Source organism: Haliaeetus leucocephalus, unplaced genomic scaffold (assembly GCF_000737465.1).
Source record: "Haliaeetus leucocephalus isolate CR32 unplaced genomic scaffold, Haliaeetus_leucocephalus-4.0 Scaffold262, whole genome shotgun sequence".
Lineage (NCBI taxonomy): Eukaryota > Metazoa > Chordata > Aves > Accipitriformes > Accipitridae > Haliaeetus > Haliaeetus leucocephalus.
This window is the reverse complement of record NW_010972698.1, coordinates 9,978,275-9,997,584: the sequence shown is the minus strand read 5'-3', so window position 1 is coordinate 9,997,584 and position 19,310 is coordinate 9,978,275. Positions and strand designations below refer to the sequence as shown.

Here is a 19,310-nt window from a genome sequence, read left to right as displayed (position 1 = left end):
TGACTCAACTTCTTAATGGAACTAGTGGTAGTTTGGTGGAGGCTCCAAAGGAGCTAAAGACCTAAGCCATAACCAGACCACAAACTTCTCTAGTGTCAGTCTGTTCTCTGAAAACCCACAAAGGAGCAGTGTCACCACGAGCATCGATGCATATGAGCTTGGAACACTGATCATGCGATTAACACGTGCATAGCGGTGGCTTTTCCACACCTCATTTATCAAGGAACCAAGTTGTGGGGTACAAGGAGCCTCATGCATACCTTTGCCATCGCTTGTAATTTGACTGCAAGCCAGCCACTTTATTCCATAAATATGACAGCCTGAGTGAGCCACCTTTGAGCTCTTCCTGCACTAAGCAAGCTGGCTGTGTGGTGGTGATCATCTCCCCTAGAGCTGGGACACCTCTCAGAGTTGTGCCTCGAGGCTGAGAGACCTTTCACCAATGGCAGATCTTTGGTAAGCAACCAACTTTGTATTATAGTAACCTTGATTTGTGTCTTGGTAACTGGGAAGCATTGTTAAATCCTCTGCAGTAAGGAAGAGTGAACTTTAACAAAGTTCGATGGCAAAGTTGCACTTCTACAACATCATACTTCAGTGAAGCCACTTCTGCTAATCCCTTTGAGAGTGGTTCTTTAAGCAGTCTAAATTGCCCATTCGCAACAAATCGGCATAGTCGCAGGATCCTAAATCAGGATTTGCGACAGCTCCATGGTGATAGGACCTTCATACAGGTCAACACAGCTCCACCATGCTAACCTAGCAGCTCTTCAGCTGTCAGCTGAGAGTTACAATTGTTTTTTTAACATATAAACACATTCAGTAGGTTTCAGTAACCTAAAAATACCAAGACTGGTGGCTGTCAGAACTGCTTAATTGGGTCCCCATCCTTACAGTTTTATTAGTGGCTTTTAAAAGCACGTATAAAATGACTCAATGTCCAAGAATGGCAGTCAGAGATCAGTAGCAGAACTGTATTAAACTAGCAGGGGAAATCAGACAGTCATGCCTGTTTTAACCTGTTCAAAATATGAAATGGGAAGCAGAGCTCTAAAATTGAGGAAAGTGCCTCAAAGGCAGTTTGTAGAGAAACTGGAAAACAACCTTTCTCTGCAACACCAATTCTAGAGAGCTTTAATGAGCCCAGGAAGCTACAACAACTGTTCAGATTAACTGTCACTTTGAATCCAACCCCCAGATTTGTTGATAACATTTCTTTACTGTGCTGAAGTTTTCTGCAAAAAGGAAGCTAAAAGTCTTCCATGGCAATATACTGTGTAGCAGGAGTTCAGCATTCCCTTGGTTTATCTGTCACGTGTTTAGCTTTGTGCTATGTCCAGCTGATACCTGAAGCATGTGTTTTGTTTGAACTTTCACACAAGACTTCCCGGCCAGGACACCACAGTAAGCGTGACTTTGTTCCTTTGCTCCTTCAGCATTGGGATTAGTTCCGAGTTGCTCATTCCTATCGCTGGCACTCCATTTACTGCCACTATTTCATCTCCACACCTATCAGAAGACAGGAAACATGTTTGTCAGGACTTAATTACTGTTAACACTGCACTCTAGAACTCTCAAGGTCGTCTAGCCCACCCGAGCCAAGATCATCAACTCCTTGTTGAAGCAACTTTTTCACTTCTGAGTCAAAGAGGGCAAGGGAAAAGGAGGACACTGCTGATACTTGAGTGACAGCAGTGAAGGTCACTAGGAGTGTGACCAGCTGGCCAGTCAGCAAGGGGAAAAGTTACAGAAAACAAATTTTTGCTGATAAACACATTCATCACCAAGGTCGCTCCTCCAGCTACTTGACTAACAGTCACTAAGGTGAAGTGCTCAACAGGGCTGAAGCACGTGGTCACGTTGTAGCTCAATACAATGGAGGTTTGAGAGTCCTGCTTGATCTGCCCACCTCTATGGCACACCAAGCCATCTTGAGTGGTTGTACCATTCAGCTGTGATGACGTGAGGTGCCAAAGCCAGCCAGCTACCTTCCTTGTGTCTAATGGGGAAAGCACATCACTGTCCGAGCACTCAAACAGGAACCCAGCTGACCCCAGTCCTCCCACTAAGGCTCTGACCCAGCTCTGGTCTTTCACACTGTTTTCAGGGGAGTAAAACCCAGCTCCTTGCACCGAAACAATGTCCTCTGCAAGACAGCAGCCTCACTTCTATTTTTCACTGTCCTGCACTTGCGGCCTGCTGCATGCTTGCTGAGAAGCCAGCCCTGCTGGTTCCCAGAGATAACACTGGGTCCTCCGGCTCCACTATTCACTCCTCCACTCGCTGTGATTACCAACAAACAGGTCAGCAAAGCTCTGTTTAAGTTTCCTGCACAGGAGGGCTTTTGTTGCTTCCATCAGGATACTTTTCCTAATCCAAGAGATTTTATACTCTGGAACCTCCAAGATTGATCTCAAACATCCCCCTTCTACTTTTATCTAATTACTTAATTAAAACCTTCACAGCCTTTTAAAAATGTAACTTAATTCCTTTTAGTTGCACCTTTATAGAGAAACCAGACTACTCATTAATATAGGACTTAGTTTGTTACAACTTTGGTAAGAGTATTAACTGCACAAATGAGTCTCTTAAGGATTAGTATTCATTAACTTTTAGGTCAGCTTTTTAAAAGGGTAAAAGACAGCCCCTCAGTAAAACTCTGCATGCTGACGTAAGTACCGATAGCGTTTCTGATACAAACACCAGAGACCTGCAGGGTAGCTCATACGTACTTCAGTTTCCTGTCTCGGAAGGCAGGAGTCCCAGGCACTATGGTTTTGATGAAGAATGGCTGGTTTCCTTTGCTTTCCTCAAAGCCTCCGACAATGCTGAAGCCCCAGCTTTCCAGGTTACCTTTGCTAAGAACAATATCTTGACAGCAGTGAAGGTAGCTGTGAAGACAGGCACGGTCAAAAACAGAAAAAGCTTATGAGCATGTTTCAAGGAAAACTGCCTAACCAGAAATTTGTGTGTTCCCTTGTGGAAAGCACAGCTATGTAAGAGCCTCATATTTATTTCCTTTTTTTAAGGATTTGAGACATCCCCTTTGCAGGGCATGTTACAGGGATAATTCTTAAATCTGAAGATGCCAGTCCTCGAGAAATCTTTTCTCAGTATTGTCAGTGCTAGTTTAAGAGTTAACAGAAAACTACCATTCTCTAAAGGCATTTGTGACCTGGAAGATTCATGAATAACTTCATGAGTTCTACTAATGAACACACACAGTACTAGTGACAAAACCAAATTAATCGTGAACAGCAGTTACACCCATGCAATTAATGAGAACAGAGCTTTTTTATTCTATCTGTATACTACACGCTTGGTACAATGAAGGTATTCAGCAGCTATGTATCACTGATGGAAAGCAAGCATATGAGGTATGGCAGCCCTTCTTCTGCTGACTACCCAGAGTATGAAAGGTCTTTCCTGCAGGACCTACACCCAGGGCTGCCGTGTACAGTTAAGCTACTGGACTCCTCAGAGAGAGAGAGAGAGCACACAGGCCCCTGTTTTTGAATGCCAGCCACCAAGGTGCATCTTTTCAGTAAGCTGGGGGTATGCTGCAATGCGAGGGCTGCCTTGGGGAATATGATACGTAAGTGCTAACAGCACTTGCTCCTTGAGTTTGTAGCACAAAGACACGCAAAGCCTTTGCGAGGCGTCTGGAAAGGTGTGGCAGGAGCACAGGCAAGCATCTCGAGTACTCTGGCTCGCAGTCAGGTTACATTCTGGCATGAGGCCCTGCCAGAGCCACACTGTGTGAAACTGCCGTTGATCGCCCCGCTAAGGTATTCCAGCAGCTAAGCTTTTCCTAATAAACGTTTTTGCCTCCAGGGCTTTGCTTGAGCAGTTTGCAGATGAGTTTCAGATTTCAAAAGCCTTCTCGGTTAACTTCTCACTGGGAGAAAGATCCAATTATCTACTTTCAAACTGTAATTTACTTTTGTTTGAGTTCTTTGCTCATAAACACTGGAAGACCCAGCTCTAGCTTACTGATGCCTCCATGGTTTTCTTCTACTGGTACCACACAAGTGTGAAAACACAGCTATAAGAAATGTACATGGCAGCTAGTGCAAATTAGTCCAGAAAGCAAGGGTGGTAAGCACTACATCAGCATAGAACATAAATAAAAACATTAGACACATTCTCCAAGAGCTGAAACAGGCTGTTTGCTAGAAATCAAGTTTTCTGTATGGAAAAGGGTTTTTAGGAAGAGAAACATGAATTTACTATAATGGAAAATGACTGTGGGAAAAGAATTTTAGACTCTACAGAACGTAAAAGTGCAAGTTTTATTCTGACAAACACCCTGCTGAGTTTGCAGTTCTGCATCCCTTTCAGAGCTTGTGGAGTGCACCGCTCCGGTGGGGCCATGGCAGGGAGCACCTAACAGCTGTTGCAGAAAGAGCTCGGACTTCACGGAGGCTGGCTTCAGATAAACCTCTGGGAATTACCTATCCATAAACCACACTGTGCACAAGTTACCACTTTCAAGAGTCAAAGCTTTTACAGATAGAAGATAAGTCAATCTGTAAACTTCATATTTCTATTATCTTTAGGATTCAGTGTGCAAGGAATTAGGACACACTCCCCCTCCAAACCAGCATTTCGAGATGGTATTTCATAATATCAGTAGCTGGTATTGATTTAACATAATACTGTGAAGAAATCAAGTAAAGTTCTTATGCTGTCTTCTGTAACGTACACAGTGATGTGGATAAAAATTCAGTAGCAGTAAGTAGTAGCATACAATTAACTTGGAACACTGACTGCCACCATTAATAATAAAGCAAAGAATGGAGAAAGAGTAAGTTTACAAGGACAGTAGAGCTACCCATAGTTGTATTACAAGACAAAAAAATCCAAGAAAGATACCGGCCACCTGGTTCAGTTCAGCCAATACCAGTTGCCTGAAGTTAGATGGAAAAATATTACTACATCCCTCTTATGGGGATGTTTGTATCTTCATTGAAAGTGTGCAGCACTGGCCATAGTCAGAGGTGGAAGATGCTCCAAGCTTACACACCAAGTGCCGCAGTGTGAAAGTAGCCTTAGGAGCACAGAGTGTTTTTCTTTTAGGAAGAATGTGACCAAGATGCTCACGTTACTACTCCCTCTGTTACCCAGGGTCCCACAAAAGGCACAGGACCAGGGCTGTCATCTCCCTCTTAAAGCACTTCCACAACTGTAGTCTGGCACATAACCCAAGTTCTGCAGGATGGGCTACAGGGGCTCCACATTTCAGAAACAGCGCAAGAAGTGTGCCGAGATGACAGACAGTATTTGACGTAAACAGAAAATGACAGATACAAGAATCAAGGCTGGAATTAAACACTGTGTGCTCAAGTGCTGCAAGGACCAAATACACTTCCCTAGCCTTGAGCGCTAACTTCAACTCCAGTCCTTCAGCATAAGGTTCACCTTCAAACTAGAAATAATACATGGGTTTCCTCTAAGGAGGAAAGGATATTTCTGCTGGATCTGAGTAGTAACTGGAAAAAAGAGCTGAACAAAAAATTGCACATACTATCAGCAATAAGCTTTAAGCTTTCACACTGTACTGCAAAATGTTTTAGCATACAAAGGCTATGTCTGCTTTAGGAGGGCAGCCCAAAAGGCACAGGTCCAAGTGAAACAAGTGGTGCTGAAGACACAAGGTCTAGTTTTGGTATATTTCAGGGGATTTTTTGTAATCTGGTGTTAGTGTGGTACACACCCCTGTTTGTGCCAGAGTGCAGTGGGCATTCCTCTGCAGCACTTCTGGTTTAGTCCTGTTCAAAAGGAACCCAGTTTGTGCAGGTCGAGACCTCTCTGCAATGTGAACCAGAATACAGCAAGTGAAGACAACTGGGATCCTCGCTTCAACTGCACATTCCCGAGCCAAACTAAAAATGCTAGTGTAGAGGCACCCTGAACATTTCCAGCTGACAAACAAGGGTGCCATCTCAGTTTACAGATTCTCAAGCAATAATTAAAAATAATCTGATTGTGGCTGGCACAATGTCAAATATAAAAACCTTGCTTAGCTGAAAGGCAGAGTTTTAGTGGCTTTAGGGAAATAATTCATTCTATGGACAACCAGCTAGTTGCTACCAGGTCTCACTGTGAGCAGATAGGAAAATGAGTGAGGAAGCACAAGAATTACAGCCATTTTTATTTCTGGAAACAAGAAGGAAGATTTTGTCAGATGCTGCAATTAAATAACCTTGCTTTGTGCCTCCTAACCATCCTTACACCCACAGAAGAATGGCAGACAAATTCAGATGCCTGAATTCGGGTCGGACTAAGAAAGGAAGACTGAAGAGCAGAAAGGGCATCTGAAATCACTGCTCCTTGCTTCAGTAGCAAGGTACACTAACAGCCAAATGAAGGGGGGGCCGACATTAATACCAGCAGCAAAAGAATTTCAAGCAATGTGTTAAATGGCAGGTCATGTCAGTATACTCTTGAAATGAAGGCTGGTGACTGATGAGCAAAGAGTGGACTCCAGTCCCTGTAGGAGAAAGTATGGTGAGGCTGCAAGCCAGCAGACGTCCAAATAAATTGGAAAAGGAAGAAGGGAGAAAGTACAGCCAGGTTTTGCCTTGCTATACTTTGCTGCAGGAGCACCCATGAGGAACAAACAGCAGCCAGCATCTGAGGCTTTACACTCAGGTTTGAGCTATCGAGGTGCAGCTCAGGGCTGGTTCATACTAGGCCTGCACAGAACAGACTGGCTGATTCCCTGGGAGAGCAGAGGGAACTGGTAGGATGGTGCTGAGTTCAAGCCAAGTTACAGTCGCTCGCAACACAAAAGCTACCTTCCTTGGGCTGTTTTGTTTAGCATTTACAGGCTGCTAAGTAACACAAGGGTAATGTAACAGAGGCTTTGTTAGTATTTCTTCTTTCAGGTGCCTGAAGAAACAAGGCTATAAATAATCTGGGCTTCCCACAGAAGGGTTTGGCTTTACTGTTCCATGTGCATCTTCTGCACGGTCCTCCTCCGGTCAGCTGGAATGACAACAGACTCTACCTTTCACAGCTGAATGTATTTTGATGAAACTGCAAAAGTGAGCAAACCAGAGGTTCACCCCTCCAGGAAGAAGACAGAAATTCAAGCTTTCAAAGCCCCAGTGCTGTCATCTGGAACTTAACTTATTGCTGCTAAAATCTGCAGCAAGTCTGTGGTCCAAATCTTCACAGCAGGAAAACTCAACTATTCAGAACCATTTCTCCTTCATGCTAAAGATGACAATTTTGACAGCCAAAAAGAATTGGACTGACAGAATGCCTGCCCCTAACTGAGATGATCAGATTAGAAACTATAAAACAGCACAGGTATCTGTTGGCTTCTGCTACGCGATCCAGAAAGAGCCACAGAGTGATTTCAGTTAATGATACTTTAGCAGGGACTGTACCTATGTTGACTATATGTCAACTCAGATGCCTCAAATGCCAGAATCTATACTTCTTATTTTCCATGTTAGTTCTTTTAGAAAAAAAGGTTTTCAGGAACTTCTGAAATACAGTTACTGTCCAATAGAAGTGGGGGAACAATGGGTCACACCATAAAAAGCAGTGGAATTTTCTTATGCATTCATTATACTGTGATCTTGTTCACAAATAAGACTTTCCACTGCCTTAGAGCTAAATGAGAATACCAGTAATCCTTCCAAGTCAACCAACAAAGCAATTAATTTCTAGTGTTCTAGTGAAAGTCAACTCTGTGATTGAACAGATCTCTATACAGTCACCAAACAAACATACCTAGGCAATCCAAGCCATGTGATCCAAAGGGGAGACCAGCTGAATCCTTGCTCCTTGATGTCCAGAGACAGCTCTGGCGAGTTCAGTGAAATTATTTCCAAGGCTTTCAGTATGACTGAGTGGGAAGCTGCATTAGATTTCAGTGCTGAGACAGCTTCATAGTAGTTCAGATGAGTCAAATCAATGCCATTTATGCTCAAAAGTACATCTCCTGTTGATTAAATAAGATAGTATTATTACAGACCTTTTGCTATGAAGCCCATTTCTGCCTCAAGGCCTCATGTGGAACCCTGTTTCCAGCCTCACTTCAGTGTCCAAGTCCAACTTTCACTGAAAAAAAAACCAACCCACTTCCTAAAGGATAAAGGGTCTGAGAGCCTCCTTACCTCGCTTGATTCTGCCATCCCTGAAGAGGCATCCAATGGGCTGCACACTAGTTACATATATAGGGAGTTTGTTTTTGTTATCTCTTCCGCCTCCAATTGTTATTCCTAAAGATTCCTTTGGTTCCTTTTTTATTGCAACTGTCTTTTCATGACTTATGTATCCCTGAGGTAAATCCTACAAAGGAATGACAGTACAAAATGCAGTTCATTAATGCAGTTAACATGAGAAGCCCAGGTCTGGAAGAAAATAACAGAGTATCTTGTATCTTTAATCCAGAACATTTCAGCAATGCTGCTGGATGGCAAAGTCAGCTTCTCACGTACTTGCTCTGGGTAGAAATACTACCCTGTACTTCCAAAGTGATACCACCACAACTAAGGCACTGCCTTCCTAATGATCCCACATTCATTTGCTGTAGAGAAATGCTCACTCTGAGGAGGACAATTTTGCACTGAGGACCAAGCTATGAACTCATTTCAAGGCCATTCATATCCAGCAATCAACCTCTCTCTGACTACTACTAAATGTTTAGGTTGCAGTGAAAGCACACATTATAGGATATGCTGTAGAAACAATATGTAAATTATATTCTAGGATTTAAATCAAGGAACCACACTCCAGCCATTTATGACAGCTACTTACTAAATTCCAGAGACATTTAAACACAGAAGCCTAAGCCTTCGTAGCAATTTTTCTCACTCAAATGGAAGTTCTAAACATAGAGCAAATCTCTCTTGGTACAAGAGACTGGCGATTCTCCTCTTGCTCATACTTTTTCTTATAATATGCAAACAGATGGCAAACGCAACACAAGTCACAGGACCACTACAGTGTAATTTGTGTAGTTGCTACTTCTGTACCATAAAGCCTTCTAGCTCCAAACCAGGAGCATAACTTAGTGTCATTGTGCAATACCCTGAACATATTGTGCTTGATGGATGTCAAGAAGCAACTCCCAAGCATCTCATGGATGGTAAATTTCCCACTGCCCTTTCCGGACAAGAAAGGATTAAACACTGGTTCCACATCAACATTAGAGACATTTGAAGACATTTTTCCCTAAAACACATTTTTCCCTAAAAACTCTGTTTCCCAATAGGTGACAAATGTACGGTTCTCCAGTAGCAAAAGCCACAAACCTGCTGCTTTTCAATAGCTCAGGAAGAAATGGAGCTACTGATCAGTCTTACATGATAAATCATCACCATCACAGAGCAAACATAATAGATCTGCTAGACCAAGAATAACCAGCACTTTTGCCATTCCTTACAAAACTTACTTTTTGGTAGGTAGATTTTCGTCTATAGTGATTCTGGTCTAGTCGTCTCCGATGGTGCACCGGGCTTCCTCCATTGCTGCTGCTGCTGCTGTTATTTGATGTGCTGCCATCTTCTACCGGGTCCGACAGCTGTACGCCTGGCTGCCTCAAGATGACAAAGTTTACTCTTGATTCAGTGGTCTGCCAGGAGAAACAAGAGTGTAAATAAAATAGATGGAAAAATAAATTAGAAATTAGGGACAGCCCCTGTCATTTTCTTGGAGAGAGAGAAGGGTTGGCATCGGTTTCTACAAAGGGTCTGAAACAGGGCTATGCAACATGATGCAACGTTTTTTGTGAAGAGCCACAGAATCCTGTGGTGAAAAGAAAAAAGGAATTAGCAAATGTTAGTCAGAAGAGGAGTAGAGGCAGGCTTCACTCCTGCCTCCCTCCCCTACAAATGCCAAACAAGAGAAAGTGGGAAGGGATGATTAATTCCACCACTTCAGTACAAAAAACCAAAATAGCATATTGTGTTGTGGCACAAAACGAACAGAGCTAAAACGCTGACTGGTCCACACGATGGATGACCGCGATATGAGTATTGGATGCTTTTTCTTTTATTGTAAAGAACCTTGTTAAAGCTCTTTCCCTCCCAGCTTATGTACCACATCTATTGTTCAACATCTCCCACCCATTTTTTTTCCCAGAGTACCTGAAGACATGACCTTTTGTCTAAGATTGCTGCCAATTAAACACTTAACCAGCTGTATGTCTGGCCTTGGCAGAACTACAGGGAAAGTATTCACTATTGTTACTGCTCTTCTAATTTGGTTTGTTCTTTCAGATAATTTGACAAAACCTTATTGTGAAGGACTCCATTGGGGTAAGGCGTATGTGCTTACTTGGGGCATTTCCTGCAATGGATGAGAGAAGTACAGTTGTTGCTCTCACTTCTTGACATGGGACCCTGTTTCCCTGGTGCCACAGCACCCTGGCAGCAGTGAATTTCCTGGCCTTGGAAGAGGGACTGCATCAACTGTTTTAGTTTTTTTTTCTTTTTAGATTAGTACAGGAGAGTTTTGTTTTCTGAAACAGAATTTAAAAGCCTCTTGCCCAAAGTCACTTCAGATAAAGCAATTTTTTTCCAGATGGGTTGGCATACATCCATTTCTTCATAAAATATATTGTAAACATTGTGTCCTAAGATGGGGATTTGCCCTCCCCTTCAACCAGGAGTACCAGACTATGTACAGTACATAAGGCTGTGCGCATATATATATATAGCTGTAAATGGTACTTTACAATAGAGGTAGAAGGACTGTTTTCTGCAAATGGTTTGCAATCAAAATTAAAATTACATTTAACCAAGACTTTGAATTGGCCCTCAGAAGAACAGATAATGTTTGGAAGACTGTTAGTTTTACACAAATGTCACTTCAAAGGAATTCAATCCCCAAACCTAATGAAGGTGATTCTGAGACTTTGGTAACTGATTTCAGTGGCATCACGAAAGAGTTCCCCAAACGGGAGTTACATTTGCCCATTACAACAGAAATACAGCAGCACTTGTGGGATGCAAGCAAAATTCTAAGAGGCCATGGAATGGAATCACATATATAACATAAAAAAGGATCTCAGTACTGGAACTCTGCTCTTTCTCTTCTTTTCTCCCATGCTACTGCACCTCTCTGCTGATTACCAGGAAGAGAGCTGGCTCTCCCTCACCACTGACCTCAGATCCTTTCCGGGATATAAACAGTATGTGATGAGATGTATTGTGTTGAGATCTTTAGATAAAAACAGAAACTGGAGGTCATTGCCTAAGGAGATAAAGAATTTAAACTGATCTACATGATATCTGCTGCACACGTAACAATCCTTAATCCTTAACCAAAATTCCTTGCCCACTCTTTTCACCAAAAGATTTGGCATGCTGCAACAGGAGCACATTCCTATTGCACAAGGAAAGACCACCTCTCTTCTACCCATTTAGTATTTTAGAATCTTTTCAGCCTGAGATGCCTCATGTTGTTTTTCTAGACTCCCTTCCTGAATAGAGGTATAATGGGAAGAGAGGGCTTCAAATCAGTCAGAAGGGTTCTGTTCTGTGCTGCCAGCCTATCACATCTCCTAACACCTTCAGTTTGACTGTTTGAAGCACAAGAGGCTGTCCTAATCTCTCCTTGTCTCTGCTGCATGCATCTACACAGTGCATGCGAATATTCAGTCTGCAAGAAAGGCTCCCAACACCACACCGCAAAGGAGATCCAGTTGCCTTAGCTGAACTAAAGTGCCATGAGCAACTGCCTTGCTTCAGACTTGTCAGAGGTGACTCACGATGGATTCCCACTCTTCATGTTTATCTTCATTTGGAAGCAGTGCTTCCCACACATCCGCAGGGAAGTCACTTTCCCAAAGAGATATTTCAGGGAATGCAGTTTGCTCCAGTGTGTTCTGTTAGCCCTTTGGCCAAAACAGGAGCCCTGCCATCAACGCAGACAGCTGCAGAGTCATTAGCCATACAACCTCACCATGTCATACATTACCTGGATTATCTGCGCAGCTGCCTCAGGTGTTCCTTGCCTCAAATCCTGGCCATTTATTGACAGGACTCTGTCATTCCGACTCAGCTTTCCATTTTTGGCTGCCAAACCTCCCTCTAACAGATCTAGAATAAAAATCCCTGCCTCATCAGTCTTCCTGATCAGTTTGATTCCCAAGGGTTCAGATCGGTCCCTCTTTATCAAGGTAACATGGATCACTTCCCGATTTGTAACAGAAGTGGAATCCTGCTGTGCAGTCTTATTGGAAAAACCCTTCTCCTGCAGGACCATGAGGTGGAGAACAGGACCTGGGTGGCGCAGGAAGGAGACAGCTTGGCAGTGAGTCACACTGCTGATGTTGACGCCATTCACCTAGAAAGACAAACAAACCAGAGTCACTAATCAGAATGTACATAATTTAGGCACTGTCCACAGTGCGGAACATCACAAAGTTGGAGACCAGATGTACAAGTCCCTGTGCAATGCTGTGACTGAAGCAGTTGCTTCTGATGCACATTAGAGAGCAGAGTTTTCTAAAATAGAATGCAGAAGAAAGCAGATGAATTTAGACCGTAATTGATGGTGAATAGCTGAGGACAAGGGTAAGACAGGACAAATCACATAACTAACAAATCCGAAACTGCAAAATATTAAATCATTATATCCATCCCATGGCAACGCAGAACTGGTTACCCTTAACTTCCAGTGTTCAATACACACTTGGAAGAGAAGACTCAACTGGAGACTACCCATCCTCACTTCTAAGTTGAAGAGTGGTCCATAGTCAGCAAGCTTCTGGAATCATCAGTGTAATCACACTTTTACCAAGGTAACTCTGAGGAGCTACTTTTCACTTTGTCTGTTGTCACATAAGACTCTGTGCAGTCTTCTTTTAGGATGTTAATAGGTCTACTAAGTGTGGGGACCTGCCCTATTTACAGCGCAATCAAGACTGAGACATGTACAATTCAACTGGATAAAACAGAAGGTACTCCATTGGTCTATCTAAGAAACCACCTCAGAGATTGTATCAGCCATTTGTGCACGTGGGGCTGCCAGTCCTTACTGAAGTCCACAGTTCAACAGGATAATTAGGTCTTTATGGCTTGTCAAATGATTGGGCAGCCATAGCCAGGAGGTGCTAACAGTTCTCTCTGCATGTAGGGTTTACTGCTGCATACAGGCTTCTGTTGCCTTGATTAGCCCACTGCCATGCAGTGTGATTAATCTGGAAACTAAATCTGGCTGTGGGTCAGTACGGGATGAGGTTAGTGCTCTTTATTACTCACATTACATATCTGATGCTTACTGCAAGTCATAAGGTCTTAAACTTTGGACCTGCCCATTGAGACTATGCAGCTTAAGCAACACAGTGGAGCAAGCAATTATAAGACTTCCTAACTAGAGCACAGTCCTTTGGAGAGAAATGGTGCTACTGGGTGAAATTTATCAGCTAGAAATCTTTTTAATTTATCCAAAATAGTCTAAATTTCAAAAAGCTCTTAAACATACAAGGTAAATATGAGTGTGACTGGAAGGAACCTCAGAAGTCTGCTTCTCAGCCCCAGCAGATACACAATGCTACTGACACACAGGTCTGATCAGTGCTTTTAAACCTTCAGCTGTAGAGATTTCCCAGTTTTTCTAGGCAACTCTGCTCCCCCAGCCCTCATCTCAAGTCAAGAGAAGCAATGAGACTACCAATGGGGTTTTATATACCTCAAGAATATGGTCCCCAGGTGCTATTCTTCCATCTGCAGCAATGACAGAGTCCCGCAAGACTTCCTGAACAACAATGTTTCCTAGTGGGGTGTCTTTACCCCCAACTATCCTCATCCCCAGCTCTTCCTCCGGGTCTTCTCGGTGAATTTCAATTGTGGTCGTTTCAGCCACAAGACTAGTTCTCTGAGGAAGATCTGATTGTGGGAATTGAAGAGAAAAAACAACACATTAATAGAATTTTCCTTCACATAACACCACAAGATTTGTAACACTGGCAAGTTGTGTCCCAAGTAGCGTCTGGAGGGAAAGCAACTATCAGGAGAGGGAACAATACATCAGATTAAAAACTTAAAAAGCCCCTGTTTCTTCACAGTTTCTCCAGAATGTTTCCCATCTTCTCCTAGCTTATGGCAAATTTAAACTCCTTCATTATTATTCCTTGAGTTTTATTAAAGGGCAGTCAGTATGTTTCACTTACCATTTAGAGATTTATTTTTCTACTGTGACAGCTGGCCTACTAGAAGCGCACACACAAAAAACACCAATTTCCATGATACCCATTAGAAAAGGGGACTACTGAGCTGTAATTACTGGTCTGCCGTTGTGGTGACTTTACCACAGGCAGCTCACTGCAACTTCCCTCCTCTAATTTCCTTTCCTCCTCTTTTCCCATCCCCCCTGTAAAACAGGAGTAATGTTTACCTATTTACAGCATACTGAAGACTAAGCAATGCTTCTCAGACACTTTGAAGATGAAAGTTGTTGTTAGCAAGTTATATTAAATCTACCAGCACTGCAACATTTAAGCAGGCCCAACACTCTAATGGAGCCAAGCGCACTGCCTGTCAGGGTGAACTGCAGTTGTCACACAAGAGATGCAACTGCCCCAAGCATACTTCGGGAAAAAGCCAACAGAGAAGTAAACTGACCTGTGTATTAACTCTGGCACAGGCACACCAGTTGCCGGCTCCGGCGCCTGCACACTTGGAACTGAGACTAACCTTGTAACAAGGCACAGAGATTTCCACGCTGCTGCCTTCTAATAGGGGTTGAGACAAGCGGTTCTAAACTGAAGTGGAGATGGTTACTTGTATCTGCAAGGATTTCATAACTGACTATTAATCCAAAAACTAAGTTATGCTATGAAAACACTCTTGCTGCACACCACTAGGGAGGTACTGACCACTCCAGGAAACTGACCGTATATTTAACTTTCTTAACAAGATTAAGAAGAAGCTGGAACATTTCCTAATTACTAATTATTTGGTTTCTGCAAGCGCCTTAAGTGCTGCATGTTCCCATTGACAGGGACTGCCTTTGTTTCTGCAAAGAATACTGCAGATATTCACTGCAATCTAACACAGATTCTCCAGATTGTTTTGCACAGACAGTTTCGTGCTTGTGAGCAGATCCTGCCACACCTGATGCACATGAATGCATCTCTCTCCTGCTCAAGGACAAGCTGAGGAAAGAGATTACTCCAATGGCTACTAATGGCTTAATAGCATTAAGGATATCCAAGAATGTTGGGGACACTTTAAAAATTGAATTATCTGAGATAATTACCTCATTTTTATATTATAAAAGGTAATTAGATAATTACATTTCTGTATCAAGCTCTCACCTTCTTCAGTCTCCTCAAAAGCTGGATTAACCAGTCCAGGCTCTGCAGTCCCTAGCGATACCACAGCAGCTGCAGAGCTTTCTGCCACAAGTGACGATCCTCCACTTGGTACCTCTGGATCCTTGGGCGTGTTTGTCTCCACCTTGGTAGGAGGATCTTCCTTCCCTTTGGAAATGGGATTCTTTTTCCGCTGTAGTTCAGATTTGTATTTCTTGAAACCAGGACACCTAGAGAGAGATTGTCAGTGACTGTAAGTGGCGAGTCTCTGCCTATGTGTTTAACCCAGCACATGCAAGTTCTGACTGACAAAGGTATGTGAAGAAGCGTGTTCAAGATCATCAGCTGCAAAGCTTGTATCACAGATGCTAAAATTTATTCTCATTTGACCTTCAGCTTCTACTTGTACTAGTGTCAGCTTAAAAGCAGGCTTGTTATTTTCTTACTTTCAAAATTATTAAGCAAATTATTTTAAAAAGGAGAATGTAATAGGAACGGGAGTCTCCCTTGCTAAATATTTACCTGGCAAACACTTGGTGAAGAAAACAATACCTCTTAAAATATAAGCAAATACTTAGCTCTGACCTTTTAGAGATGACTATGAACTGTATCTTTATGCAAATGAAGTGGCTCAAGTTTCAAGCTCAGCCTTGAATTAGGCTTTGTTTTTAACAAACCAGTAACATGCAAGAGCAGCAAGCAAGGCTTGCTTTTTTTTTTTTTTGCTGAAAGAGACATGACTGTCAGATGACACTCCACCTCCAGTCCACACAGGTGATGGCTCTACTTGAATGGGAGGAATTTAGAGTTCATAATCCCACCAACTGCTCCCCACACAGAGGTTCAAGAAGTAATTCTACATTCAACAAAATGCACTCTGTACGCAGCTACACCACAGCCAGCCTATCTCAGCAAAAATGAGTGAGGAAAAACAATCTCTTTTATCAAGAGTACTTATAAAAAAGATGGCAGGTGAGGGGGGTGATGAATGCAAAAGCATCACTTTCAGAGACATGAGTAGTATTGGGTGTTTACCAGAGTCACTTTTCAAATTAAACTTGACTATTTACATTCTGGCTAAACAGGTCTCATCCCAGTATTACTTCCTCTGGTTTATTCCTAGTCATTTATTCTCCAAGCAGTAAGATGACCCTGAAACTTAAAAGACAGAAGGCAATTGATCCACTTGTGCACATGTCCCTCTTAAGATGTCAAGAAACAAATTCATTTTGCAAAGGGCAGAGAAATCCCCCATAAAAAAAAGTTGCTGGATGCTTCTTATTTCTTTAAGTCTCCTGCTACCAGTTAATCTCACTTAAAACTAAAAAACAGGAACACCTAAATCTCACTGTAATTTTTTTTCTCTTTTTTTTTTTCCCTCCATTTTTCAGTCTAACTATGCTCACAGCCCAGGTGAAACAGCCCTGATTTTTAGAACACACCCTCCCCAAGTAAGATACAAAGAACTATGAAATGTGTAAGAGAACGATACAGTTTCCAGACAGGTCTCCAAGGTAAACATTTAAGGGTGCCTCCCTCTTCTGTGTTTAACTTTTGTGCCAGAGGGATTAGCAAGTGACCGAAGTTTACTGATACCAGGGTAGATTTACAGAGCAGGGAGGAAGGCCCAGCCCTGGTATGGGCCATGTCCCCAGCTACACAACAGCTGCACAGCTGGGCAGCCCTGTCCCTGCAGTCAAAGCATTCAGCCCTGGCTGATAACAAGCAAGCAGTACAAAGAGCTAGTTCAAGAAAAAGGAGATTATAAACTTTCACAGATTGAGGGAAAGGGGCACCTTCCCTTGCTTCCGCTGGCTTTAACACAAGCTCTCAACTGGTGGGTACCAAAGACAAGCAAGAACCACAAGGATAGATCCTTGGCTGGAACTGCAAAGGTATCCTAAGTGTAACTGTTCCCTGCACACTGGTTGACCTATTTTTAAAATATGTCATTGCCACAAAAAGCTACAACATAGCTAGAGGGAAACAAGCCTGTTGCATTTCTCATTGCCCACTGACAAAATACACACTGCCAGTGAAGGTCTGCTTCCGCCTGCAGTAGGGCTTGTACTTAGCTCCCTTTCCTGCAATCATTAACTAGATAGGAACAAGTGTTCTTCAAGCACTGTGGCAAGTGTTCTTTGTCACCTGCACTTCTTTTAAAACTACAGTATTCTGCCTGCCACCAGCTCAACCAGCAGTGGAAGCACCAAAACACGTCTCTGCTGACAAGTGCAAGAAAACAATAGTCTCCCTTCCTCTGCACAAGGGGGGGGGGAAGAAAAAAAAAAAGTATTTTTCATTTGCCTCTCTTTCTCAAAAAAAAATGAGAGAAGATAATGGAATTATAAGTAGGTGATTCAGCAACTGCATAATGTGCAGCTTGGAGGGACTTACATTATTTGGATCAAAGACTTATGTACTGCACATCTTAATTGGACCAATTAAACTGGCAACACTGCACAATCCCTTGCTTCCAGAGTGTTGACTTTGTGCCTGTCTTTCTTCTCTGCGCTAGTGAAACAAGAATAAGCATGTTTACAATAATTTTCAGAGTCAGGTGCCCCAGATCAGGACACACAAACTTATATACATTTGATAGGTTTTGTGTCTGTGGACAACTCACATGCAGGCAGGCGAGCGCCTCACCCTTCATCTCCATAGCACATGTGAGCTGGCCTCCCTAACACACACAAGCACAATTACGCTGTCTTCACCCACACACCTCTCTGGCCTCACCCTCTGTCATTTCTGGTGTCCCATCTCGCCCCAGTTTAAGAACTGTTCTGAGAATGCATCTTTCTGGTCAGCAGCACAACAGATAGATGGCATTACACAAGGAGCAATAATATAATGTAAATGGTAACGCACCTGTTCTGCAGGTGAGCTTCTAGTTCACACCGCTGCATTGTCTGCTGACACTCTGCCTTGAAAGGACAGAAGACAATCAGCTTATCCAACAGGTTTCGTACTAGAAGGCTGGACTTGTGGCACTGCTGGAAAGAGAGCTTTTTCCGATCCATAGGACAAAAGTTATACTCCTGCATGAAGTTTTCAAGGCACTTGAAACAGTACGTATGTCCACAGGGAGTGTCCATAGGTTGGAGCAGAGGCTGAAGGCAGATATGGCAGATGAGTTCATCGTCCACTTCATCCTGGAAGTTGTAGAGATGATTGTCCAGCAAGAGGTGGAACTGACCACATTCGCAGCAGAGTTCACCAACTTGGGACGCGTGTTCTTCTGCTATGGGATCAGCCATGATAGCCAGCATCAGGCGTTCTCGGCCCAGCAGCAAGGAAATTTGTCACGTAGTAGCTGTCTGACAGACGACCTCTAGTAAAAAGGAGAGAAAGAGAGATTTCCAGCCAACTGTCTGCTCTAGATCTATCCAGTTAAAAATTAAATTGTATTCCTGCCTTAAGTTCCCACCAGTATCTTCACCCCCAACTACCACCTTTAGGGTTGTTCCTTCCAAAGCAACCCTGTGAATGATCAACCCAGGGATCAGAGAATGTGTCCTGGTTTCAGCTGGGATAGAGTTAATTTTCCTTCTAGTAGCTGGTATAGTGTTATGTTTTGGATTTAGCATGAGAATAATCTTGATAACGCACTGATGTTTTCAGTTGTTGCTAAGTAGTGTTTAGACTAAGTCAAGGATTTTTCAGCTTCTTGTGCCCAGCCAGCAAGAAGGCTGGAGAGGCACAAGAAGTTGGGAGGGGACACAGGCAGGACAGCTGACCCAAACTGGCCAAAGGAATATTCCATACCATGTGACATCATGCCCAGTATATAAACTGGGGGGAGTTGGCCTGCAGGGGTGGATCGCTGCTCAGGAACTAACTGGGCATCAGTCAGCAAGTGGTGAGCAATTGCATTGTGCATCACTTTTTTTGTATATTCCAATTCTTTTATTACTTATTACTGTAATTTTATTATTATTATTATCATTATTATTTTCTTCCTTTCTGTTCTATTAAGCTGTTCTCATCTCAACCCACAAGTTTTACTTTTTTCCCCTGATTCTCCTCC

At 42.9% G+C, this 19,310-nt stretch overlaps 1 protein-coding gene across 1 annotated transcript; it reads right to left on the bottom strand.

Annotated features, from left to right (window-relative positions):
* Positions 1–1,346: 1,346 nt before the first annotated feature.
* Positions 1,347–18,540, bottom strand: LOC104832720 (ligand of Numb protein X 2-like). The gene is made up of 9 exons (XM_010569063.1): positions 18,152–18,540; positions 15,284–15,510; positions 13,657–13,853; positions 11,941–12,309; positions 9,413–9,592; positions 8,133–8,307; positions 7,747–7,957; positions 2,733–2,891; positions 1,347–1,509 (listed from the first exon to the last, which is right to left on the bottom strand). The coding sequence occupies exons 1-9, from the start codon at positions 18,538–18,540 to the stop codon at positions 1,374–1,376; spliced, it is 2,043 nt and encodes a 680-aa protein (XP_010567365.1). The 3' UTR covers positions 1,347–1,373.
* Positions 18,541–19,310: the final 770 nt, after the last annotated feature.